General features: G+C 44.4%; 1 protein-coding gene across 1 annotated transcript; it reads left to right on the top strand.

Annotated features, from left to right (window-relative positions):
* Positions 1 to 57: 57 nt before the first annotated feature.
* LOC125234870 lies at positions 58 to 25,048 on the top strand. The gene is made up of 22 exons (XM_048141291.1): positions 58 to 253; positions 540 to 731; positions 1,169 to 1,269; positions 1,501 to 1,852; positions 2,295 to 2,454; positions 3,145 to 3,256; positions 4,273 to 4,408; positions 4,626 to 4,751; positions 12,906 to 13,093; positions 13,443 to 13,584; positions 13,712 to 13,828; positions 13,956 to 14,072; positions 14,200 to 14,316; positions 14,444 to 14,560; positions 14,688 to 14,804; positions 14,932 to 15,048; positions 15,176 to 15,292; positions 15,420 to 15,536; positions 15,837 to 16,348; positions 16,553 to 16,826; positions 17,322 to 17,435; positions 22,372 to 25,048. Exons 2-22 carry the CDS (start codon positions 546 to 548, stop codon positions 23,911 to 23,913), a joined length of 4,881 nt encoding a protein of 1,626 aa, XP_047997248.1. The 5' UTR covers positions 58 to 253; positions 540 to 545; the 3' UTR covers positions 23,914 to 25,048.
* Positions 25,049 to 26,372: the final 1,324 nt, after the last annotated feature.

Raw genomic sequence — 26,372 nt, 5'->3', positions numbered from 1 at the left:
TTTTGGACGTCTTTATGTATGTGCTGACCAGTGTCGGCAAAATACTATGAAGCTAAACATTTCTGAGTGGTAAATATTAGAAAAAAAAAGCGAAAAAAAAACATTTCGAAAGCGAGTTCACGGACCGTAATATATTATGTTATTTTGCTGCTGAGAGCTAAAATTTAGATAATTACAAGCAATTTTGATCATTTCAAATGCCTATATTACATCTGCAAATGAAAACACCTTTATAGTTCGAAGTAAAAAACAGGTAAGAAACTTTCAAGATCGTTACCCTAGTCGGTTCAACTTTGTTTTGTTTCCAACCGTTGTAAATTGCTGATCTCGCAGAATGTCTTTTTTAAAGTGTACTTGTCCTGCATCGTTTGCATTATTATATCTAGATTATTCGTTAAAAATCCATGTGTTAACTACCTACTTCTATAAATTTTTCAAGTCAATTTAGGTTCAACTTGTACAATATGTGAAATACAGAATACACATGCGAGTAGGTATGTAATGTTGTTCAGATAAACAGCACGTGTGTTTGTCGCTAGCTGAGGATGGCGGACCTGGAGGGTCTGAAGAAGGTGCTGCGGTCGCTGGTGGTGTCGTCGGCGACGACGATGGACGCGGCGTCGCTGCTGCGCGACTACCGGCGCATGCTGGGCGAGCCGCTGCCGGCCGCCAAGCACGGCTTCCGCGACCCCGTGCAGTTCCTGAGGGAACGCTGCGAGGACTGCTTCTTGGTATATCCTTGGTTTATCCAAAACATTGTCTAGAACTCAAGTCAATGCAAAACAATAACATTATGATAAATTAAGATATGTCAATGTTGTCTTATCTGTTTTTGGAAGAAAATAGAAATATTCTTTTAACCATCTAATTTTGTAATATATTGAAATCAAAATTTGAATTAGAAGTTAAAAGTCAATAAATAGTACAATTCTCAATCTCTGACTGATAATACTGATCAGTAGTATTATTTATACAGAATTAAGGAGCCAATATTTTGTAAATGCCAGTAATCTGTAATATGTGTTTTTCATAGCAAAAGGGTCCTTTTCCTCCTTGCATAAGGACCTAGGTAAGCAGGTATTGAACACTACTTAGTATTGAACTAGCTATGATTATTAGGAGATTAACAACCAGTTCCTATATTGTTTATAACTGTGTACTTTTACAGTTTTCCGGGCCACAGAACAATCCCATACTGACCCTCATTGTGACGGACTCCATAAAACACATTGACCAGTTCGTTCAGAGCCAGAAGGCCTCCAAATTGGCGTAAGTATATGCTAGAGTACATAACTGTACACTAGTAAGCTGACACCTTGAACATAATTGGAAGAGCTGCAGTTTACTTTTGTTTTTCCAAATGCTCCTAGCCAGAATAAAATATGTGATGATTAGATTGAAGTTTGGTTTACCTCAACAACATGTCATGTCACACACACACCTAAATCTTTTACCTACTTATATCAGTCTGCGTTTTAATTCTTTAATTTGTCTGCACAGAAGGGGGAAACGGAGAAGTGTGCCAGAGTCCATAATTAAAAAGACGCAGCCTAATTTAATAGCATCCACATACAAGCCAGAAACAGGCAGGATACCAAATGGCAGACCAGCACCGCCACCCAACAGAGGATATATAGAAAGAGGGCCACCAGCAGAACCTCGGAAACCGGAACCACGGTACACTGAGGCTTGGAAACTGGAACCAATACCTCGGAAACTAGAACCAATACAATATACTGAGACTAGGAAAGCGGAGCCGAGTCCGCAACTAGTCACCAAGCCTGAAGGAATGACTGCAAGACCAGTTGTCAAGAAGGTTGAGTCGGAGTGTTCGGACACACCTTCAGCTATTGTAAGTACCTATCTTACACAATAAACGTTTTTGTTTTAATTACCTTTGAATAAAGGACAATTTTACCAGAATTACAAATATAAAGGACCTTGCCATTGATAAGATCCCTGAAATATAAGGGCCATACAATAAGTTGCCGTGCGAAAAATTTATCTCGCTATGAAATTGCCGCTCGCTATTACTCAATACAAAATACAAGAAATAATCAGTATGATTGATCATGCAACAACATTATTTGCAACTCCGCACAATTTACTGACAAACCTTCCATAACTCTCAGCCAGATACAAAAACCACTAGTTATCAACAAGAGTGTCGCTTGATTGATTGATTGATTGATTGATGACTTGAGATGTGACTTGTGAGTCCGACTATTCAAGCATTGCAGAATTATGCGAATTCTTAATCAAAATGATTTTTCTTGCCTTGTTTAACTCTTAAGGTGGAAACACTAAGTAACGGGCACAGCGAGCATCCCAGCGAAGAATCCCACCAGCGGCTGCAGCGGTTCCTCAAGAAGCGGATGCCGGTGTACCAGTCACAGAAGTTGGGCAGCCAGGAGTCGCTCCGGGACGACGACTCGGGCCGACAGACCTCCTCCAGTGAGTATACTGGAGCTCAGCGAGATCTAATATTCAAGATGGTCTAATATCTGATATTTAGCGCGTGTGCAGCTTGGCGTTTGTATGATTTATACAGCTACTTTGCTTATAAAGTTTTGACATTAAATGGCAGTGTTTACCAATAGTTGGGTCCACATAGAACGAGGCACGTCGCGACGCAATGTTCTCACGCGGCAAGAGTTTAATGTAGATATGCCTCGGACGAGGCAATTGCTCGGCCAAGCACAACGATCGGTTTTAGAGATAAGATAGTGTCTGATTGAAATAGTAGTGTGTGTGGCCAGTCACTCTACACTGCCTCGGTCGAGGCGCATCTACACAACGTTTGCCGCGCGGAGCATATTTCCTCACGACGTGCCTTGCTCTGTGTGGAGTCAACTAAGTGTGTTTTCACATTATCCGATCCGATATCGGATGTCGGACCAAATCCCATACATTACAGGCGCCATCTTGGATTTTTTTCATTGAAATCCTTCCGACATCCGATATCGGATCGGATTATGTGATAACGGACTAACGATGTATCTATAGCTGGGTCTACAATGACTACGTGGAAACCGCACGAGCACGGACGTTTTCCTCGCTTAAATAGCTAATAATTGTACAAGATTAAAATGTAGCCTTAATATAATAATAAGAAAATTATTTATAACGAAAACTGTTGTGCAGGCCTGAGCGAACGGTCTGCGACGGCGTGGGCGAACCTGCAGTCCGAGATCGTGCGACTGGTGTCGCGGCGGCCCGAGGGTGTGTGGTGCACCGAGCTGGTCCGGCTATATGAGTAAGCTGTTTGACTTCAATCAAATACTTTTTCATATAGTTCATGTAAGACGAACATCAATGGTTATGATTCACGTCAGTTACTTACAATACATATTCATATCGTCACTACTTTTAAAAAAACTTGTATCTTCGTCTGTCAATGAAAAGAAAGTTGTAGTAAGTATGTATGGAATGCATATAGACTTACTGCGTTTTAACTTTGAGGAACAGCGTGAGATACGAGATTTTTTAAAAGTAGTGACGATATATTTATTTGAAAAATAATAATAAAACCACATACAATTATAAAATTTAAAAAATACTACACCCATATATAAAAAGTAGTATACCTAAAGGAACCTGTTCTGTGCCATGCCGGGTACAAAGGTCCCCATCACGCTAGCAGCGTTACCCCCATGACTCAGAATGGGATCTTTTGTTTTTTCCTAAGGCACTTTCCGATCTCTTGGAAGAGTTACAATTAAAATAGAAATTATTAAAACAGATATTCTGTATTGTACGTTTTAATGTTTAAGCTAGTTTTGTACTTATAATACAGTGCTACGCCCTTGCATGGTGACCATGTACGGTCGACTACAAAGAGATGTATACACTTTTTCACCTTATTGCATTAATAAGGTGAAAAATTGGATACATCTCTTTGTAGTCGACCTAATCTGTGTAACACTTCGTAACCGTAGTATTTGCATGAAATAAAGGAAATGGTGTGTGAAATTGGTGAAAACCAAGGTATTCGTAGGTAGGCAATCTCCTGTGACAATCAGTGGGCTATGTCACCACAGTGACATTGACACTTGACTCTGTACCTATATCTGGGTTCATAAGTAACATTGTTACTCAGTTTCAATATTTCCTTGTTGAACAGGCCACAGGCAATAAAAGGCGAAGTGTCACTGTCGGGCGGCAATTGTCACTCTTGTGAAATTAGGCCACTACATATTAGTTGTCCACAATGCCTTTAGATACGTTTTTATCTCGTGAAAAGACAATTTCTGATGTAAGTTTGTGTGGTAGGGAGGAATACGGTCGCGAGCTGAACTTCTCCCGCTTCCACTACCCGTCGGTGTCGGCGTGCGCCTGCGCCGTGGAGGGGCTGAGCGCCACGCGCGCGCCCGACGGGAACTGGCTGCTCACGGTGCCGGGCGGACAGGTGAGTGGGCAGGAGCCATAGGAATACACGACCTGAACCGACTGGCTGCTCTTAATACCGAGGGGACAGCTATGAAGGGGACACGTGGCATCATGAAGGGCTTGTAAAACTTTTGGCAACTAAAACTGATTCGCAAAAACTAGTATATGAAGGCGACTGCTAAAAGTACAATGTTGAGCTTCATTCAAAAAAACCAAACCTCTACTTTGGCCCCCAGGAACCGCGACGTAGCGAGCCGGCGTTGCGGCTGCGTCGCGTGCCGCGAGACTCTTCGCTCAGCGCGAGCAAGCACGCCAGTCGCACGCTGCTCGACGCCGACGAAGCTCTGCCCTTCATAGACTATGTAAGTAGCCTTCTCCTAGCTGCTGAATGGATAGACCCCATCCTAGACAACAGTCTACTTTATGGCATGACACTTTACCTCGCATAGACTGTGCCAGTACATTATGTAGACTATATCGTTGTTTTAAGGTTAATGCTACTCGTATCTCTATTTCCTATTAGCTGGGTCCACACATAGCGAGGCACGGCGCTAGGCAATGTGCTCACGCGGTAAGCGTGCTATGTAGATGTGCCTCGGCCGAGGCATGCGCGTTTTGCTCGACCGAGCAACCTGCCTCAGCCGAGGCATGTCTACATTGGACGTTGTTAAAGTGCCCCTGTGACCTATTTGCTGAATAAATGATATTTTTCTACTCGTCGACTTTAATCTGTCTATTAGGACACCACAGACTAAACTATATGTGCCGACTTTTCAGTGTTGGATAGTCTTTGACACTTATTATTTTTTTTATTATTTAGCTTTGTTCTCACACATCCCCTCAAACTATAATATTCATCATTCCATCTTTTTCTTTGTTTCCCTCTGTTTCTTTGACACTTCTCAAACTTAATAGTTAACTTCACTTTAGTTAAAAAAAAATTCAAAAATAGAACTTCATACAAGTTCTATACTAATTTGCGATGCCTGGCAAATTTTTCTGCATCTGAGACACATTTTTTTAAATCTATCGCGTTATCGACCAATCAGAGACGGTTATTACAAACAATTGGTTGCTAGGTAATTCGATGTTGATACAAACGACGCAATGCGTACGACGCTAATAACATTAACATTAACATTAATTTTAACTTGAATGATGATACTTTTCGTCCATTGATGATGAAAATGATGACTCATAGAAAAAGTATTGTATACATTATACAATAGTGATATAATTAAGCTATTCACTCTCGTTACGTACTATTAGGCCACTCAGCAAGCTTCGTGGCCTAAACATGGTACTCGACTGAAAAGCTTTGTATTATATCACGATTGTATAAAATACTATTTTTGATGTTTGCCTCGCTCTGTGTGGACCCAGCTATTCCATTACAGTACACTAAAATTTGTTAAAATAAATAAAATAAATAAATAAATATTATAGGACATTCTTACACAGATTGGCTGAGGCCCACGGTAAGCTCAAGAAGGCTTGTGTTGTGGGTACTCAGACAACGATATATACAACGTGTTTCCGGTATCACTCAAAACCTCAGACACCCCAACTGATTTTTATTTTTTTAAACTCATCTAGAGTATTCATCTTTTAATCTGATCGTTACTTTTTTTTAAATTGAATTTTTAATTTTCTGTACAGCTCTACTTGACTTTTAGCTCTACACTCAATAAAATAATTGCTAACTACCATCATAAACCATAAGACTATTTATTTGTGTACGTTACTGCAACGACATAAGGTTTACCAATAGGCAGCTAAGATGTCACTGTAAAACACTTTAAAGCTTTGTCACAGTAAACTTCAAATTGGACAAGTAATCGCAGTAAGCAAATTTAAACCCAATATTCAAAATGACAAGGTTGTAATTAGGTACGAGTTCAATTTGTTATGACTTATGATAAACATTAAGATTAAACTGACAAACAACGTCAAACTAGTAGCGGAAAAAATAATCGTTCAAGTAACCAGCCAGTATTAATACCCCTAAATACTGAAAAAGGTAAACAACCTCTAACAATGCGATATACACAATGAAAATGAAAATGAAATGAAATGAAATGAAAATGAAATATTTATTTTTCAAGTAGGCATATTACAATGCGCATATGAACGTCAAATAAAGCTACGCCGGCTCTAACCCTACGCCTCAGCCTCGAGAAGATTTCAGTCCCCCCTCAGTTGGGAGGGGGGTATCCACTATGGGACCGGCAAGAAACTCGGCGGGCAACTTCTTTTCAAAACATTACATCTTATAATTAACATGCATTAAATAACAACATACAATTTAACATGCAAAAGTATTCATCAAAGAATATGAACAGACTAGGTACTCTATGGAAATCAATTTCAATAAATTATATTATTGCTTAATAATACGTCGTTCTTCTTCAGAGAAAACATATCAAATTGTCATAGAAGAAAAAGATAATATGAATCTCAATATCATTAAATATGTAATTTACCTACACAACATAAAATATAAAATATTTGATGTGCTTTCTTATCTGAACTGTGTCCTCTATACATAATACAATTATTTTAATTGCTATTCGTTTTTTGTAGTTTCTGGTTCGGGCCATGCATGTTTGTCTGTCAAATAGTCCTCGACTCTGTAATAAGCCTTTAACATCAATGATTTTTTTAAGTAGTTCTTAAGAGCTGGGAGGGGTAATCTCAAAGCAGTGTCAGGTAACTTATTATAAAAATGAATGCATTGCCCAACAAATGACTTCTGTACTTTACGGACACGAAACTTCTTTATGGCAAGCTTATTTTTGTTTCTAGTGTTATAATTATGGATATCAGAATTCTTAGTGAAACAGTCTAAATTCTTAACAACATAAATTATACTATCATAAATGTATTGGGAAGCTACAGTTAAGATATTAATTTCTTTGAAGAGTTCTCTTACTGATTCACGTGTTCCTAAGTTGTAAATAGAACGAATGGCTCTCTTTTGTAATACAAAGATAGTCTGTATGTCAGCTGCTTTGCCCCAAACCAGAATACCGTATGACATTACACTGTGAAAATAACTATGATACACTAGGCGAGCTGTCTCAACATTAGTCAGTTGCCTGATTCTCCTAACGGCGTATGCGGCTGAACTTAATTTGCTTGCTAGTTTCTTTATATGAGGACTCCATTGTAGATTTTTGTCCAATGTTAAACCAAGAAACAGTGTTGTATCTACCATCTCTAAGCATTCATCATTCAAAAGTATTTTTGTATCGATTGGTTTAACATTCGGCAGAGAAAATCGAATACATTTGGTTTTCTTAGAATTAAGAAGTAAATTGTTGACAGTAAACCACTGCAGTACATCAGCTAACGTGCTATTAATTACATTGTAATCCGTAGATTTTCGGTCAACATTAAAAAGCAGTGATGTATCATCAGCAAAAAGTACTATTTCACAAAAGTTTTTCACTATACATGGCAAATCATTTATATAAACCAAAAACAGGAATGGACCTAAAATTGAGCCTTGTGGCACTCCTAATTGGACTACAGTCCCGCTAGAGCGAGTTTTGTTAACAACTACTGTTTGTGTTCTATTGCTAAGGTAAGAAGACATAAACTTTAGGGCATTTATAGACAAACCATAATGTTCTAATTTCAAAATGAGCGTTCCATGATCCACACAATCAAAGGCTTTTGAAAGATCACAAAATATGCCAATTGCATCACAAGAATTTTCCCAAAAATTATATATATGTTTAATGAGTACCGAAGCAGCATCGGTCGTGGAACGGCCCCTTGTGAAACCGAACTGTTTGCTTGTAAGTAATCTATGTCTGTTGAAGTGTCCCAGTAGATCATTTAACATTAGCTTCTCAAAGACTTTACTTAGTACAGGAAGTATTGATATGGGACGGAAATTGGTTATATCACTCGAATCACCCGATTTAAAAAGCGGTATGACTTTGCTACATTTCATAAGATCTGGAAAGGTGCCTTGTGAAATTGAAATATTATATATTACGGCCAAGTAAGGTTGTTGTTACTTACATCAAAATAAGTTTAAAATAAGGTTACTAGCGCCATCTAGTCAAGAATATGTGTAACTTGTGTTTATGCTCCCATATCTGAATATGAATAAATCCGTTACTTGTCAACCGTCATTCGTGCGTTTCATTATAGGTTATGGGTCCCATCCCGTTTTTAATTAAAAAGTAATTGTAATAGTTAGTGTTTTTCGTGTTAAGTGCTTTAAAATGAGTTCTCATTTTCTGACGAACGTGCCGAAGCTGAAAGGTCGCGAGAATTACGACGATTGGGCGTTCGCAGTAGAAAATTTGCTGATACTTGAAGGCGCGAACAAGTATCTGAAGGAAGAACCTGCGGCAGACGGTACTACAACAGCGGTAGACGCTGCAGACGCAAAAGCACGAGCGAAGCTGATTTTGACGATAGATTCATCATTATTTGTGCATATAAAGCAGACAAAGACCACGAAGGAATTGTGGACGGCGTTGAAGACTTTGTTCGACGATTCGGGATTTTCGCGGAGGATTACTTTGCTTCGTCATTTAATATCCATCAGACTGGAAAACTGTGAAAATATGACGAATTATGTGACACAAATAGTTGAAACTTCGCAGAGATTGTCCGGTACGGGTTTCAAAATTGATGATGAATGGGTGGGTTCTTTGATGCTTGCTGGTTTACCGGAACGTTTTATGCCCATGATTATGGCTATCGAGCACTCTGGTATCGGTATAACGGCCGATTCCATCAAGACAAAATTACTCGATATGGAATCAAGTCAAGTAAGTGAAACGGAATGCAATTCAGCATTTGTTGCAAGTCACTTGAAGAACTGTCGCAACACTAGCAAGCATAGACAACAGACCTGTCAAACGTCAAACTCGAATGTAAACACGAAAAACATAACCTGTTATAAATGTAAAAACGAAGGCCATTATCGAAGCCAATGTCCACTTTTAAGTGAGGAATCGGAGAAGAAAAAACAGACTAACGCATTTTAGCGTTCTTTTCTCAGTGGAGATTTTAATAAAAGTGATTTTTATGTTGCATACGGCGAACGAAACTTGGCTGCAAAATTAAAAGTTTTAGACGCTTATTCTTAGGCAGTGTCGCAGCAAATAATACGAAAGTACCTGTATTTTGTGTTCCGGATATTAAGGAAATATCAACGGCTACGAAGTGAAGCGTGAATTAGTCGATGGAATAGATTTTCCTGAGAACATAAAAGGTTACAGTCAAGAATCAGATTACAACAAGTCGAGATGTTGTGATTCTTGAGAAGAAAAGGAATGACGACACAGTCACAGTTTGTGTAGAAAACACAGATTCAGTGGGGGAGTTGACAGAGGAATCTGTGGTTAAATTAGAATTAACCAGCAAAGCTCCAGCGACTCTGAGTTAAAATACATAGACGTGGAAAATGAAGGTGAACAGCATGAAGAGGAAGTACAGCAGCAGTTCTTAGAAGATATATCTAGAACAGATGCAGGCCTGTCACAGTTGAAACCTGAAATTCAACTGTCTTCAGTAGATGCTTAGCCGAGAAGACCCGAGGTATCACAGAAGTTGCCCACTGTGAAGAACGTCAGAATTGACAGAGGAAGAAACCTGAGCAGTATATTTTTGCAAATACATGCACCTATGTAGGAGAAGATGAAATGACATATGCGGAAGCTGTCAGTGGTCCTGAGAAACAACAGTGGTTGCAGGCGATGGCCGATGAACTGCAGTCGTTTGAAGACAACGAGGTTTGGGAAGTTGTCGATGCTCCGGTAGTGTAATGCAAGTGGGTGTTGGAAAAGAAACGTGATTGTGACAATAAAGTGAGTTATCATGTGCGGCTTGTAGCTAAGGGCTTTACGCAAAAGCTCAGTGTAGACTATCAAGAGACATGTTCCCCTTTTATTAGGCACTCAATGTTGAGGTTACTGTTTGCCTTAAGTGTACAGTTGAATATGAATGTTACTCATTTAGACGTCACAGCAGCTTTTCTTAATGGCCAACTTAAAAAAGTATTTTTATGCATTTGCCAGAAGGTTTTCCTGTCAGTGATTTAAACGAGTTGAAATTAAAAAAGGCTGTTAATGGTGTAAAGCAATCATCACTTGCTTGGTATTAAAAAAAGTGGATGAATCTTTATGTAAATTAGGATACACAAAGTGGAAACTTGAGCCTTGTGTATTTGTAAATAATCATTATGATAATTTGAAAACTATTGGTGTTCATGATTTTTCTAATATTTTCAAATCATAGTTAAGTTGTTAGTTGAAAAAGTTTGAAACTTCTATGGAATGTAAATTAAATGTTGAAAAGCCAAATTGAAATAATTGTGAAGATACTGACATGTTATTGTTAACTCAAGGTTTATAACTGCATTATAGAAGTGATTAATAATGATATTGTAGAAACAACTGACATGTTAAGTAAAGTTTTACTGGAGGTGAAACAATACAGGTTTATGAAAACACTTAGTGTGGTTTAAAAATGATTTTATTGCCGTTTGTTTTTTGTTAGTAAATCATTTATTTAGTTATTTATTAACCTGTGCTAATTTGTTAACTTTGTAGAAAAAAAAAATTGTGATATTAAGTTAAGAAAATTTTGTTTCCCCGGTTTGCACCTATGAAATATTAGTTTATTTGTTATTTTGATATAGTGGGGGTGTTGTTACTTACATCAAAATAAGTTTAAAATAAGGTTACTAGCGCCATCTAGTCAAGAATATGTGTAACTTGTGTTTATGCTCCCATATCTGAATATGAATAAATCCGTTACTTGTCAACCGTCATTCGTGCGTTTCATTATAAAGGTGCTATTATATCTATGACATGACTAATTACTTTAACTGATGTTCCCCATAAGTCTTCCGTTTTCTTTAAATTGAGTGACTTGAATGTTTTAACAATATTTACAGAGTCTACTTGACTAAATTCAAATGAATTATTACATTTCTTAACATTAGCACAAAGTAATGAATGGGCTTGAGCCGCAGAAGAATGTAAACATTTTGTGGTGTTAACGGCTATATTTGAGAAATAATCTTCGAATGCCGAGGCAACATCGCTGTTCGACACTATTTGTTGATTATCTGATACAATGTTGACTTGACAATCGCGTGATTTACATTTACCAGCTTCTTTATTTATAATACTCCAAGTTGTTTTCACTTTGTTGTCCGACAGTTTCAATTTAGAACTAATAAAGTTTTTCTTGGCAGTTAAACACACTTTCTTGAAGATTCTTGAGTAGTTTCTTACATAGTCCAGGAATTCTGAATTCTTGTTCAGCTCTCTCTCACCATAAAGTTCATAAAGTCTTTTTCTACTTTTGTGAATACCTACAGTAGCCCATTCACTAAACTTTGTTTTAACTTTTGACCCACTAATAGATTTCACTTTGAAATTGTTATTAAATTGATTAAGAATTACATTGAAAACATCTTGATACAAATGATTACAGTCATAATGCGAAAATGGTATTAAAGACAAACTATGTAGAATTTCATTTTTGAATGATTCCAAGCGAGATCCAGTAATGGGTCTATATGTTATTGTTTGTGGAGTATCATGAATAACGTTTAAGAAAGCTGCCCTTTGGCCGCTGTGATCGGAATGAAAACAGTTAAATAATTTCTTATCTATACATTCACAGTTACAAAAAATATTATCTAGGCATGTTGCACTAGTCACACCTACCCGGGTAGGTTCAAGAAATAAATTAAATAAATTAAATGATTTAAACAAACAGAACATTTTAACAGTATTACTAGATGACTCGAGCAAGTTAACATTAAAATCTCCACATACAATAACATGTTTTTGGCCCTTGCACACTAAATTCAGAACATTTTCCATTGTAGATTCAAATATGCTGAAGTCAGCTGATGGTGGTCTATAAACACATACAATAATATATCTGTCTAATTCAACACATGAAATTTCTATAGTTCTTTCTATGGAATATTTTACAACATCTTTGCGCTCTTTACACTTCATACAATTTTTAACAATAATAAGGGAGCCACCATGAGCAGCAGATTTTCTGGCAAAAAAACTAGCTAATTTAAAATTAACATAATCAAATATCAACTGTTCTTGTTTCAACCAATGTTCAGTAAATGTTGTATTACGAGTACAATAGAATGGACAAACCAATGTTGTATTACGAGTACAATAGAATGGACACGTAAAAAATAACTAATAATACTAATTTAAATAAAAATATTACCCCCATCAAGATATAGCTCAATCGATTCTACTCTCGATTCTGAACAAACTGTTTTCAGGTTTTTAGTGTTAAGTGAAACACGGTGTATAATATATAAATACTTATATACATAGAAAACATCCATGACTCAGGAACAAATATCTGTGCTCATCACACAAATAAATGCCCTTACCGGGATTCGAACCCGGGACCGCGGACTAAAATTTGTTTGAGGGTGTTCATTCGGTTTGAATATTGATTAGGTTTTATTCAGAATTTTCTGTGTTTATGTCTGTCAGGATCCAGACGTGTTTCCCTCCGACTGCCTGAGTTTCCTGGAGAGCATCCCTGCAGGCAGCCTGGCCGGAGTGAACCCTGGAGACATGCTACCAGTCCGGGTGGCCGAGGTGTACTCCCCGAGCCACCTGTGGCTGCAGCGCATGGGGCCCGAGCTGGAGCTCATGGAGGAGTTCATGGGCGAGATGACGTGAGTACTGCATCATCCTCATAGCTATAGGTAATGCAATGTAGACTTGCCTCGGACGAGGCAGTACACGTTTTTGTCTCTGGCGATCCACTTCAACGTTGGACGTTGGCCGCATTTATTTCCAACTTTAATAGCCGCGTTTACACAGAGTGAGGCAATTTATCTGCGCGGCAAACGTGCCTCGGCCGAGGCAGTGCGTGCGTGTTGCTCGGCCGAGCAACTTGCCTCCGCTGAGGCATGTCTACAATGGTCGTATGTCGCGTCAGCACATTACCTCGCGACGTGAGTGGAGTCGTGTGTGTGTGTGTGTGTCGTGTGTGTGTTGGTTAATTGTGATTGTTCTGTGCAGGGAGTACTACTCCAAAGGCGAGGGCGCGGAGCGCGTGCTGGCGGCCGGCGCGCGGCGCCCGGGCCAGTACTGCAGCTCCGTGTTCGAGGACGACTGGCACCGCTCGCTCATCGTGCAGATAGTGGACACCACCACTGTCAAGGTGAGTGCCGCGAGTGTGCAGCCAGTAGTGTACAGCGCCCGGGCCAGTACTGCAGCTCCGTGTTCGAGGACGACTGGCACCGCTCGCTCATCGTGCAGATAGTGGACACCACCACTGTCAAGGTGAGTGCCGCGAGTGTGCAGCCAGTAGTGTACAGCGCCCGGGCCAGTACTGCAGCTCCGTGTTCGAGGACGACTGGCACCGCTCGCTCATCGTGCAGATAGTGGACACCACCACTGTCAAGGTGAGTGCCGCGAGTGTGCAGCCAGTAGTGTACAGCGCCCGGGCCAGTACTGCAGCTCCGTGTTCGAGGACGACTGGCACCGCTCGCTCATCGTGCAGATAGTGGACACCACCACTGTCAAGGTGAGTGCCGCGAGTGTGCAGCCAGTAGTGTACAGCGCCCGGGCCAGTACTGCAGCTCCGTGTTCGAGGACGACTGGCACCGCTCGCTCATCGTGCAGATAGTGGACACCACCACTGTCAAGGTGAGTGCCGCGAGTGTGCAGCCAGTAGTGTACAGCGCCCGGGCCAGTACTGCAGCTCCGTGTTCGAGGACGACTGGCACCGCTCGCTCATCGTGCAGATAGTGGACACCACCACTGTCAAGGTGAGTGCCGCGAGTGTGCAGCCAGTAGTGTACAGCGCCCGGGCCAGTACTGCAGCTCCGTGTTCGAGGACGACTGGCACCGCTCGCTCATCGTGCAGATAGTGGACACCACCACTGTCAAGGTGAGTGCCGCGAGTGTGCAGCCAGTAGTGTACAGCGCCCGGGCCAGTACTGCAGCTCCGTGTTCGAGGACGACTGGCACCGCTCGCTCATCGTGCAGATAGTGGACACCACCACTGTCAAGGTGAGTGCCGCGAGTGTGCAGCCAGTAGTGTACAGCGCCCGGGCCAGTACTGCAGCTCCGTGTTCGAGGACGACTGGCACCGCTCGCTCATCGTGCAGATAGTGGACACCACCACTGTCAAGGTGAGTGCCGCGAGTGTGCAGCCAGTAGTGTACAGCGCCCGGGCCAGTACTGCAGCTCCGTGTTCGAGGACGACTGGCACCGCTCGCTCATCGTGCAGATAGTGGACACCACCACTGTCAAGGTGAGTGCCGCGAGTGTGCAGCCAGTAGTGTACAGCGCCCGGGCCAGTACTGCAGCTCCGTGTTCGAGGACGACTGGCACCGCTCGCTCATCGTGCAGATAGTGGACACCACCACTGTCAAGGTGAGTGCCGCGAGTGTGCAGCCAGTAGTGTACAGCGCCCGGGCCAGTACTGCAGCTCCGTGTTCGAGGACGACTGGCACCGCTCGCTCATCGTGCAGATAGTGGACACCACCACTGTCAAGGTGAGTGCCGCGAGTGTGCAGCCAGTAGTGTACAGCGCCCGGGCCAGTACTGCAGCTCCGTGTTCGAGGACGACTGGCACCGCTCGCTCATCGTGCAGATAGTGGACACCACCACTGTCAAGGTGAGTGCCGCGAGTGTGCAGCCAGTAGTGTACAGCGCCCGGGCCAGTACTGCAGCTCCGTGTTCGAGGACGACTGGCACCGCTCGCTCATCGTGCAGATAGTGGACACCACCACTGTCAAGGTGAGTGCCGCGAGTGTGCAGCCAGTAGTGTACAGCGCCCGGGCCAGTACTGCAGCTCCGTGTTCGAGGACGACTGGCACCGCTCGCTCATCGTGCAGATAGTGGACACCACCACTGTCAAGGTGAGTGCCGCGAGTGTGCAGCCAGTAGTGTACAGCGCCCGGGCCAGTACTGCAGCTCCGTGTTCGAGGACGACTGGCACCGCTCGCTCATCGTGCAGATAGTGGACACCACCACTGTCAAGGTGAGTGCCGCGAGTGTGCAGCCAGTAGTGTACAGCGCCCGGGCCAGTACTGCAGCTCCGTGTTCGAGGACGACTGGCACCGCTCGCTCATCGTGCAGATAGTGGACACCACCACTGTCAAGGTGAGTGCCGCGAGTGTGCAGCCAGTAGTGTACAGCGCCCGGGCCAGTACTGCAGCTCCGTGTTCGAGGACGACTGGCACCGCTCGCTCATCGTGCAGATAGTGGACACCACCACTGTCAAGGTCAGTCGGGATACTGGATGAATAATGCGTTCCAAGTCGGGTTAGCACGGATTTAAGATAGCACAGTGATTTTTTCAGTGGAAAAAGACGTTAATCAACGTGCGTGCGTTAAGCTTTTTGTAGGAAATTTGAATATAGCAACACCGATAACTTTTGAGTAAATATAATTTGTGTTCAGGTGCGGCACGTGGACTACGGCACGGTGGACACGGTGGCGGCGTCATCGCTGCGGCCGCTGAAGCGCGAGTGGGCCTCGCTGCCCGCGCAGGCGATCAGGGCCCGGCTCGCGGGGCTCCGGCCCGCCGCCCACAGCCGGCGCTGGCCCCGCGCCGCCGCCGCGCACTGCCTGCAGCTCGTGCGCGAGCGTCCACTCGTCGGCAACGTCGTCGGCGTCGACCACGAGGTACTGTCTACAGGCTCCCCCGCCGCCCCCGCGCACTGCCTGCAGCTCGTGCGCGAGCGTCCACTCGTCGGCAACGTCGTCGGCGTCGACCACGAGGTACTGTCTACAGGCTCCCCCGCCGCCCCCGCGCACTGCCTGCAGCTCGTGCGCGAGCGTCCACTCGTCGGCAACGTCGTCGGCGTCGACCACGAGGTACTGTCTACAGGCTCCCCGCCGCCCCCGCGCACTGCCTGCAGCTCGTGCGCGAGCGTCCACTCGTCGGCAACGTCGTCGGCGTCGACCACGAGGTACTGTCTACAGGCTCCCCGCCGCCCCCGCGCACTGCCTGCAGCTCGTGCGCGAGCGTCCACTCGTCGGCAACGTCGTCGGCGTCGACCACGAGGTACTGTCTACAGGCTCCCCCGCCGCCCCCGCGCACTGCCTGCAGCTCGTGCGCGAGCGTCCACTCGTCGGCAACGTCGTCGGCGTCGACCACGAGGTACTGTCTACAGGCTCCCCGCCGCCCCCGCGCACTGCCTGCAGCTCGTGCGCGAGCGTCCACTCGTCGGCAACGTCGTCGGCGTCGACCACGAGGTACTGTCTACAGGCTCCCCCGCCGCCCCCGCGCACTGCCTGCAGCTCGTGCGCGAGCGTCCACTCGTCGGCAACGTCGTCGGCGTCGACCACGAGGTACTGTCTACAGGCTCCCCCGCCGCCCCCGCGCACTGCCTGCAGCTCGTGCGCGAGCGTCCACTCGTCGGCAACGTCGTCGGCGTCGACCACGAGGTACTGCCCGCATTCCAGGCGTTTCTCTTTTGTCAATAGGCGACTTTGCCTCGAACGAGGCAACGCACGTGGTTTGTTCGGCCGAGCGGCCTGCCTCGGCCGAGGCACATCTCCGTTGAACTTTTGCTGTGCGAGGAGACGGTCCCGCTACGCTACTCTGTATTCTGTATATAGACTCGTGCAATTCCAATTATTTTCTATTCGTTGGAGCCTTTTTTATAGAATTTAGGCGAAATAAATTCTATATCGAGGTCTTTCTGAGGTGAAATGTGCATATTATTTACATGCACCCCAGAGGTACCATCAGTGTTTTTAAATTTATTCAGTAAATTCGCCTATTGTACAATGTATTTCTTTTGTCAAATGAATAGTGAAAAAATTTATAGTTACTATTTTTTTATACGGTAGTTATCATATTATATAACAAAGTTTGAATAGGCGCTTTATTTGTGACTGTCAGTTATTCAATAAAAGTAATGGTAACGTTGTCCCCAGGAGAACATCCTGGAAGTGTTCCTGATCGACACGTCGACGAGCGAGGACATCAACATCACGGAGCTGATGATCCGCGCGGGGCACGCCGACGCGCGCCCGCTGCCCGCGCTCGGGGTGAGTTCCTCCTCCGGCTCCGACCACCTCGACGTCAGGTCGCTCGCCTCCTGCGTGCTGAGGACCCCCCGGGACCGGGACCCCTCCCCGCATGTAGACCCCCCGGAGATCAGCGACACTGAGAGCGATGTCTCCGCGTCTGCGTCCGAGGTCGTCGGCCGTCCACCGAGACGGTTAGAACAGTGGGAGTGCCCCGAAAAACCTAGCGTACCCATCAGTGTAATAACTAGTGTGTCTAATCAAGATAATGAGAGCGTAGTTAGCGTAGGTCATTCTAGACTAGCTAAGTTGAGGTCGCTGGCACCTAAAAGCGTGGTCAGCCAGAGCTCTAGGCTGTCTAAGCTGAAACGATTAGCTAAGCTTAAGGAGGAAGTTTCACCCGAGGGTACTGTAGTGACGGCTAGTGTAGTGTCAGTACACTCCCCGCCAGGTAGCGTGGTGTCTGTACAGTCTCCGCCAGACAGCGTGGTGTCTGGCAAGTCCCCAGACACGGTAGTGAGCGCTAGTGTGGTGTCGGCGTCCGTGGTATCGGCTTCTAGCGCGGTGCTGCGCAAGAAACTGGCGCTGACGGGTCGGCTGCGCGCCGTATGATAAATATAAGTAGTCACTAGCCGGCTCCACACAGAGCGAGGCACGTGCCTCGGTCGAAAGAGGTTGCACGTCCGAAAAAAAACTGCCTCGGCCGAGGCACATCTACATAGTACGTTTGCCTCGAGACGTGCCTCGCTCTGTGTGAACCCGGCTATAATGTATACTATGCGCACGTTAAATATGACATATAAAAAAATCACAATAAAATGTGAAAAAAAAATACACTTATGTAAAGTTTAAATCACTATTAATTTTTAATAACGAACAATAAACGTCTGCAATCAGTGCCACTAGACTTAGAATAAATTAAAGATGGAAAATTACGGCCTTGGGTGATACAGATACAGAATACAGATACAGAACTTTATTAATAACGGCTACAGGTCATTTAAATGCATGAGATAATGGGTGAGACTTGTACTCGCCCGCGCCCCCTGGACCATACTCCAGCGCTCTAGCAACTAGCCACCAAGACCTCGTCAGTAGTCAGCGAGATTTTGCAATACGTCAATAGGGTCTACAGGGAGTCCCACGGCTATGCCACATGGAGGAAAAGTACTTAAAATATCTTAGATAGGATATTTTGCTGAAAGAAGACTTTATTTTATATTTAAAACAGTAAAACTGCATACAATTTTTTTTAATTGTTTTTGTCAAAATTTAAGGCCTTGCACGACTACGATTATGCCAATTGATACTGTATAGGAATGGAATCATTTCCATAAAAAAAAGCTGCATGTGAAAAATTGCCACATGGCATTAAGTTCGCCATTTGTACTTTTTTTGTATCGTGCAATAAAGTGTAAATAAAAAAATAAAAAAATCAAGTCATGAATTTCATACAAGTTGTATTTTTAAAAGTTTTTCTCGTTTTGTGCTGGCTTATCTATTTTGGGACCATACTAGCTATTGATCCTAGATAATAACAGGATTGATATTCATACAAGTAAGTTTGTCAAAAATTATTACTCGCAACCTCTATGGGCTATATGTTTTCCAAAATGTGTAAACGCCAATGTTTCAATTTGTGTCAAGGGGAGATCTTTTACATCGTTTTCACGAGCAGCCTGGGATCTAGTAGCTGTCCACACTGACCTACTGTCAAAATATACCCTGTAGAATGATACACACTATTGCTTTATCCACTGAAAACTGACAGTCCTTCCGTTAGTAAATACACTAGGAAGAAACTGATGTATATAGTAAGAAGCGAATATTGTACATTAGTACAAAACCTTTATTTTTATATAGCGCATCACACGACGGTTGAAAAAGTACGTGAACTCATCATAAATGTAAATATTATGATTGTGACTCATTGTTGACAAAGAGGTATCTTTATTGCTGTCGGTGACAACTTGACAAGTTCTAGTCTTAGGGTTAGTCCAGGCGAGCCTTCAAATAAGATCTTTCTATAAAAATGTGTTCGCTTTAGATAGCACTTTCATTGTTGGCTGTGGAAAGCATGGGCGAGGCAAAGTGCCCCGCCGGCAAACGTCTTGTGTGGATGTGCCTCGTCCGAGGCAGGTCGATTGGCAGAGCAAAGTGCACGTCTACACTTGTTGATTATTTATAAAAGTAATCTAATGAAATCACAATTATAGTATTATTCAAAAAGCTTGAATACGGTGACATCTCAACTCAAGTGTCTTACTAGGGGCCCGTTTCTCGAAAGGTACAAGCCTTGTATTACAAGTGCGCGAACTGTCAAATCCTATGGGTTGTCATGGAAACACACTTGTGATACAAGGCTTGTATGTACAGTCGACTACAAAGAGATGTATCCACTTTTTCACCTTATTGGCTTATTACAATGCAATAAATCTCTTTGTAGTCGACTGTACATACCTTTCGAGAAACGGGCCATAGGTCTTATGTTTTAATGTTATAAATTGTACGGCGCTGATATATCTGTATTTAAGCTCTTTGATAAATACTATAAATTAAAAGTATGTTTTTAGTTTTTTTTTGTAAATCCTTTAGGTAGGTAACTTCTTAGTAAAAGCTAATTTAGTAAAAATGTTATTAGTGAAATTAGTCTTAGGTTTATAGGTTTTTCATTTCATAATACTATCAGTCTTCCTTCTTTTGATATTTTTTTGGCACTCTGATATACCGCGTGGAATCGGACGACGATCCTTTCGGGAAATGGGAGATAGTGTAGCATTAGGACAACATTTTTCCCCTAGAAACTATACAATTTACTTTAACTATTTTCAAGTTATAGCCTTTCAAACATTTTTGTAAAAATGTACTAGGTGCAAACCCTAAACAGGTGACAGGGTCAATGACCTTACTTGTAAACAATCGTTAGATGACAGAACATTTACTGGTGTTAATTTGATGCCGTACCATTTTGGATCTGTTTCCGACACCGATAACAAATGTCGCAGGATTTTCAGGGACCGTTCTCTTTGTGGATTTATCAGATGAAAGCTTAGGTTACATACATATTTTTAATAATATCAACACAAAAATTGTTCAAGTGACATTAGATATGACAACCACTGACTACTAATCATAAACATGAAGGCATAAACAATTAAGGAGGATATCGCGACCTCTTTTATCATAAAAAAAGTTATGTTTATCTTACTTAGACTGATATAATGTAATAATTGGTATAACCGCTTTTCACATCACTGTTTTTAAAGCCGGGCGTACATTTTTTCATGCATGAAAAAATGTACGCCCACATTTTTTCATGCATGACCTAGTTCTTAACAATTATTTGGTTCGCAAAATTAATAGGTTACATTTTCAACGACCAGCAAAACTCTTTACGTTGTCGAAAATTGATAAGATGTTTGACGCTTGAAATGATAGGTATTGTCATTTCATCTAATGTCATAATTATTCAACTAAAATTGCCTATGTTAAAACATCGTGATTATTGAAATTTGCTCTACGTAAAACTGCAATGGAACTGTAATGTGACTGATTATTAACAAAAGTAACAAACCAAATCCACTCTCGCATCAGGTGGGGCATAGAAAAAAATTTAGGTGCTTCTGATATAGTCACTTAGATTACAAACTTATCCCAATGTGGCTATCACGAAAAAGCACAAAATGACCAACGAATCAACCCGCGGGCCCTGCAGCTAGACTTGATGAAAAAATACTGCGGCATTATCGCCGGAGTCCAGGGAAACATTAATTACATACAATATTAAATATCATGTGCTACAACGTCACGGAACATCATGCATTTACCTACGAAGATGGAAGAACATTTGAACACCGTAGGATGTTAACGTGAAAATAGTGTTAAAAATGGTTAAAAGTATGTAATAAAGATTGATAATCATATTTTTGCCATTATTTCATTTAAGTATTTGACATGCGTCATTCATACATCAGTGTATTAATGTCAACGCTCGGAAAGAATGCAAACAATGTCCGAGATTTCCCGATTGCGATCCCTTAATCTAACAATATGGTATGTGCATGTAGGGTTATCACCAGGGCCAAAAGTTGGCAAATTTGTTAATTTTATTTTTTGTTTAATTTATCATTCCAACCTTCACTAATCTACTCTGCTGCAATTATATAACGCTATATTCCCGAGAAGGAACATGGTGTTAAACCACCCTGTACATGATGAGTCTGATGTATTTCTACGAATTTAATCTTTGTATCTTGGAATTGTATTTATGATTTTGCAATGTCGGCTCGCGAGATTCGGACGGCGCGGGCGCGGGTACGTAAATCTCATTTGGAAGTGTTGAATGTGCTTTTACGTGTGTGTGTCCAAACATACTGGCAAGGCAGTCGTAGAAATGTACAGGACATTATTTCATAAGAATTATAACATTAGTGCGGTGTAAGCTCGTTCGACATCACGAGAACGGTAATTTGAGTTATATCTCTCTCGCTTCCAAATTAGATTTAGCGGTAGCCTCCCGCGGCCTGCTACCATCACGCTTTATAATATGTGTAGTGTCATTATTATTGGCTTACTTATTTTGCAAACTTTAATTTTTCTCATAGTTTTTTCTGTAAAGTAAAATTGAAACGTCCCCAAATGATACTCAAGGTAAACTAAACAGAATATAAGTCTTAAGTTGTCATAACAAAATTACAAGTTTAGAAGAACTCGCATAGATGATTTGTTTAGTTTGCCTTTTAGCAAATTGCGGGTGTAAAATTTTTTAGCACACAAAATAAGATTTACTGTACATTTAAACTTTGACTCAAATATTGTGTGAAATTGAAAACCCAAGCAATTTGTCAAATCAATGTTACGGCGTGATGGTAACGCCCGACTCGCGGGCCGGTGTTGCGGCGCGCGGCCGACCCGCCCGCGTGGGCCGCGCGCCTCAACTGCGTGTCGGGTGTTGCAGGCGCGCGACGGCTACCTGCTGCCCACCTTCCCCGCGCTGGAGCTCGGCCTCACGCCCAACTACTCGGAGATCCACGCGCTGCTGCGCGACGGCATCGCGCTCGAATTCGTCGACTCGTACCGCGACCACGTGGCCGCGCTGCTGCCCTCCTCCAGCGACAGCGGCAGCGAGCCGCCCGAGCGCGCCGCGGCCGACGGCGGCGACTCCGAGCTCGAGCACAGCCCGGCCCCCTCCCCGCCACCACCGCTCGCCTCCAACCGCGTGCCCATGGCGCTCTCGCTGCTGCGCCTCGCGCCCGGTCCGCCCAGCCCCGAGCCCGACTCCGAGCCCGAGCCCGAGGCCTCGCCGCGGGAGCAGTCGCCCGAGCTCGACTCCCCCGCGCCGGACGTGCGCGAGCGCTGCCCCACCCCGCTGTCCCCCGCCCCCTCGCCGCCTCCGCCCCCGGTGTCGGAGCCCGCCCCCGCCCCCGCCCCCGCGCCCTGCTGCGGCAGCTCGTGCTGCGGGGCGCCGGCGCGCACGCCGCACCCGGCGGCGCTGTACGCGCTGCCGCACTGCCCGTGCCGCCAGCAGGCCTGCAAGCCTGCTCCCGCGCCCGCGCCGGTGCGCCCCTACGCGCCGTCCTACTACCGCCCGAGGGTGGCCCCGCAGCAGTACTACTCGCAGTTCCGCCCGCCGATCCCCGTCAACTACTACGCCGGTCAGCCGATCTTCCACCCGACCCCCCAAAACTTTCCGGTCCCGCCGCACCCTCAAAACTTTGTACCGAATTCGCCCCTCAACCCTCAACTCTTCGTTCCGACCTCGGCGCAGAGTCCGTTCGTTCCGAACTCGATGCACAACTTTAGGCCGTACCCGGGGCCGGTCCCCCCTCAAAATTTTGGACCCGGCCCGGTGCTTCATTCGGCAAATTTCGGACCCGGACCGATTCCGTCGAACGTGGGACCCGGACCGATTCCGTCGAACGTGGGACCTGGACCGATTCCGTCGAACGTGGGACCCGGACCGATTCCGTCGAACGTGGGACCCGGACCGATTCCGTCGAACGTGGGACCCAGACCGATTCCGTCGAACGTGGGACACGGACCGATTCCGTCGAACGTGGGACCCAGACCGATTCCGTCGAACGTGGGACCTGGACCGAATCCGTCGAACGTCGGACCGGCACCTGAACAGCTACCGCCGGCCACGAGTATATTAAATCTACATTCCGCGAGCCCCGCGCTGAACGGTCCGGCTCCGCTCTGGGCGTCGACGTCCTCTCTCTCGGGCGGGGCCGGGTGCTCGGTGCAGCTGAGCGCGGAGGAGTGCGAGATATTCGAGTTGGTGTCGCGGGTGGACCCGGGCGCGGCGCACCGCTACATGATCTCTGCGCTGCGGCGCGCGCGCGACGAGCGGCCGGCCCCCGGAGCCCCCGGAGCCCCCGGAGCCCCCGGCGCCCCCGGAGCCCCCGGCCCCGGCGCCGGCCTCAACCCGCACGCGGCCGAGTTCCTCGCGCGCCCGCCGCCGCCGCCGCCGCCCGGCTTCGAGAACTTTACCAAATAACGACTCAACACTGCACACATGAGGCCCACCTATTATGAGTTGAGTGCTAGTACTGTAACCCCCCCTACCTCATCCGTTGCGAAGTATACGGGCTGTTGCCGCGGAACTAAATCAGGAACACGCGCGAAGTTACCTTTTTGATGATGAAAAAAACGTGCCTTATATGCTACGATATCATGTTTGCATTAAAATTGAACTATAAAAGCTCAACTGAGTGTGTACCTGACGGTCTCAGCGAATCGAAGACGCATCGTATCGTAGATACCCGCTCTCCGCTCCGCCCTACTACCTCGTATATACCGAATGATTACCGTAAAAATTGTACACTCACATCTCTATCTTTATAAGGAGTCTGGCAAAAAAACAGTAAACATTTCAAAAGTGGCAACAGTGCAGAGTGCCGTCCCGTTTTATTTTATCACGTACCTACTGATTTCAAGGGGACGACACTACAGTATTGCCACATTTTAATTTGTACTGTTTTTGCCAAGCTGTAGCTCGAACGATAACAATATTTTGGTATGTGACGCGAGTGGCTCGCCGACAGCCAAGCAGCCCGTGGTCTTCGCGAGCCAACAAACACTTCGACTGACTAACATTATTATTGTATTAATTATATTTTATCCGTGACGCGAAAGTGTCGGGACAGATAATATTTTGTGATTGTATTTTTTCTGATTCAAAGTCATTAAATGACGCCCTAGTGTAAGCAACTCGATTTGAAATTATTCGGATTAATCTCTTTTGATTTATATTTTCTTCCATTTTGACTTAAGTGTTCAGTTGATTTTACATACTTGTCCGCAAGTATCATAATTTTTAATGTTGATATTGATAGTTTAGTATTAAGTATAAATCTAGTTGATTGTTAATGTTTGCCGCATTTGACTACTGTTACAAATAATCTATCTTGTTAAGTGAATTGACGTAGAATTTATCAGTAAGTAATCCGCATCTGAATGTTGTTGGTTACAAATATAGTTGTAAGTTAGTAAGGCAATATTGCGATGGCAAGCCGTTCTGTTAGAGTATACGTTGATTGGATCTGTGATAGTAGGTCTGGGCGCGGTGCCATAATCGCCTGGACCAACTGGACTATTATAAGTTTCTCAATAAAATAAACCCGTCAAAATGATTTATTTGTTTTATTTCCAAATCGTGTACCCTACATTGTTAGTTGAGATGAATATAGAGTTCAAAATGATACAGAGCAAGTGATCAAATACCCTGTGACAAAGAAACTTCGAGATAGGAACCACTCTTTGTGTCGAGCCACGTGTTTGTAAGGTTGATTTCTGTTTACAAAGTAAGCCGGTTACAGGTTATTTATTATTATTCTCTTTATTTACTTTGTTTCTTAGATTAGGCTATTTTATAATATGATTATAAAAGTAAAATACAAAACCACATACCAAACAATACAAAATATATAAATACATTATAAAAAACCTAACCTAGGGTGCCGCCAGCAGCAGGGCAGGGCCCAAGCTGCCGGTGGTTAGGGCTGCAGAGAGAGGAACCGTCGGACTATACGCGCCGTGTCCAAGATCACCGCCTTCTGCATCTGGCCCTTGATCCGGGCCAGCCACCTAGCGAGAGTCTCTTAAGATGTTGGTCGAGACTTCGCTATGAGACCGTTCGCTGAAACGACTATATGGACAATGATCGTTGAATCAACATCCCACATGGCGGTTATCTCGTGAGCCAAGTCTAGGTACTTACTGGACTTGTCCTTCTCGGCTTTCACGAGATTCTCATCATGGGGGATGGTGATGTCAACGAGCACGGCCCGGCGTTGCGGTCGATCTATTATCACAATGTCAGGCTTATTGGCTACAAAGAGGTCCCCGAATCATAACCAGTTCACCGATGCGAGCAGATCTACATCGGGTCCCGTGAGGGCCTTGTAGAACCGCCCGTGTAGCTGCTTGCTCTCCCATACCGCCCTGCGGTCCGCAGTACTTAGTACCACAGGTTTGCGCCAGTTCTCTTTTTATTATTAAGAGCCCGTATTGTCCCACTGTTGGGCAAAGGCCTCCCTCAAATTCCTCCACGCATCCCTATCCCCTGAAGTCTCCCACCAGTCCTCGTCAAAGGCGTCAAGCTCGTCGCGCCATCTCTGGCGAGGTCTACCGCGACGCCTTTCAATTTGTGGTACCCAACGTGTGGCTATCTTGGCCCACAGGGCATCCGGCATCCGGCAGACGTGTCCCGCCCAGTCCCATTTAAGCTTGGCAGCAGTTGCAGCTGCGTCAGTTATTCCCGTTCTGGAGCGCAGTATTGTATTTCTAATGCGATCGGTTAATTTCACGCTCAAAATACTACGCTCCATGGCCCGCTGACAAACCTTGAGTTTGGATTTTTGAGCTTTTGTCAAAGACCAAGTCTGTGCTCCGTAGGAAAGGATGGGGAGAATGCACATGTCCATGAGTTTTCTTTTTAACGATATTGGAAGGTTT

Source organism: Leguminivora glycinivorella, chromosome 16 (genome assembly GCF_023078275.1).
Source record: "Leguminivora glycinivorella isolate SPB_JAAS2020 chromosome 16, LegGlyc_1.1, whole genome shotgun sequence".
Classification (NCBI taxonomy): domain Eukaryota; kingdom Metazoa; phylum Arthropoda; class Insecta; order Lepidoptera; family Tortricidae; genus Leguminivora; species Leguminivora glycinivorella.
This window is presented reverse-complemented; position numbering and strand designations above follow the sequence as displayed.

Excerpts from the sequence above, each read along its gene's own strand:
- LOC125234870 (XM_048141291.1), top strand. The coding sequence starts at position 546 with ATGGCGGACCTGGAGGGTCTGAAGAAGGTGCTGCGGTCGCTGGTGGTG. Across the intron at positions 13,585-13,711 it reads TGGACACCACCACTGTCAAG|TGCCGCGAGTGTGCAGCCAG; the intron begins GTGAGTGCCGCG and ends TGTCAAGGTGAG. Across the intron at positions 14,073-14,199 it reads TGGACACCACCACTGTCAAG|TGCCGCGAGTGTGCAGCCAG; the intron begins GTGAGTGCCGCG and ends TGTCAAGGTGAG.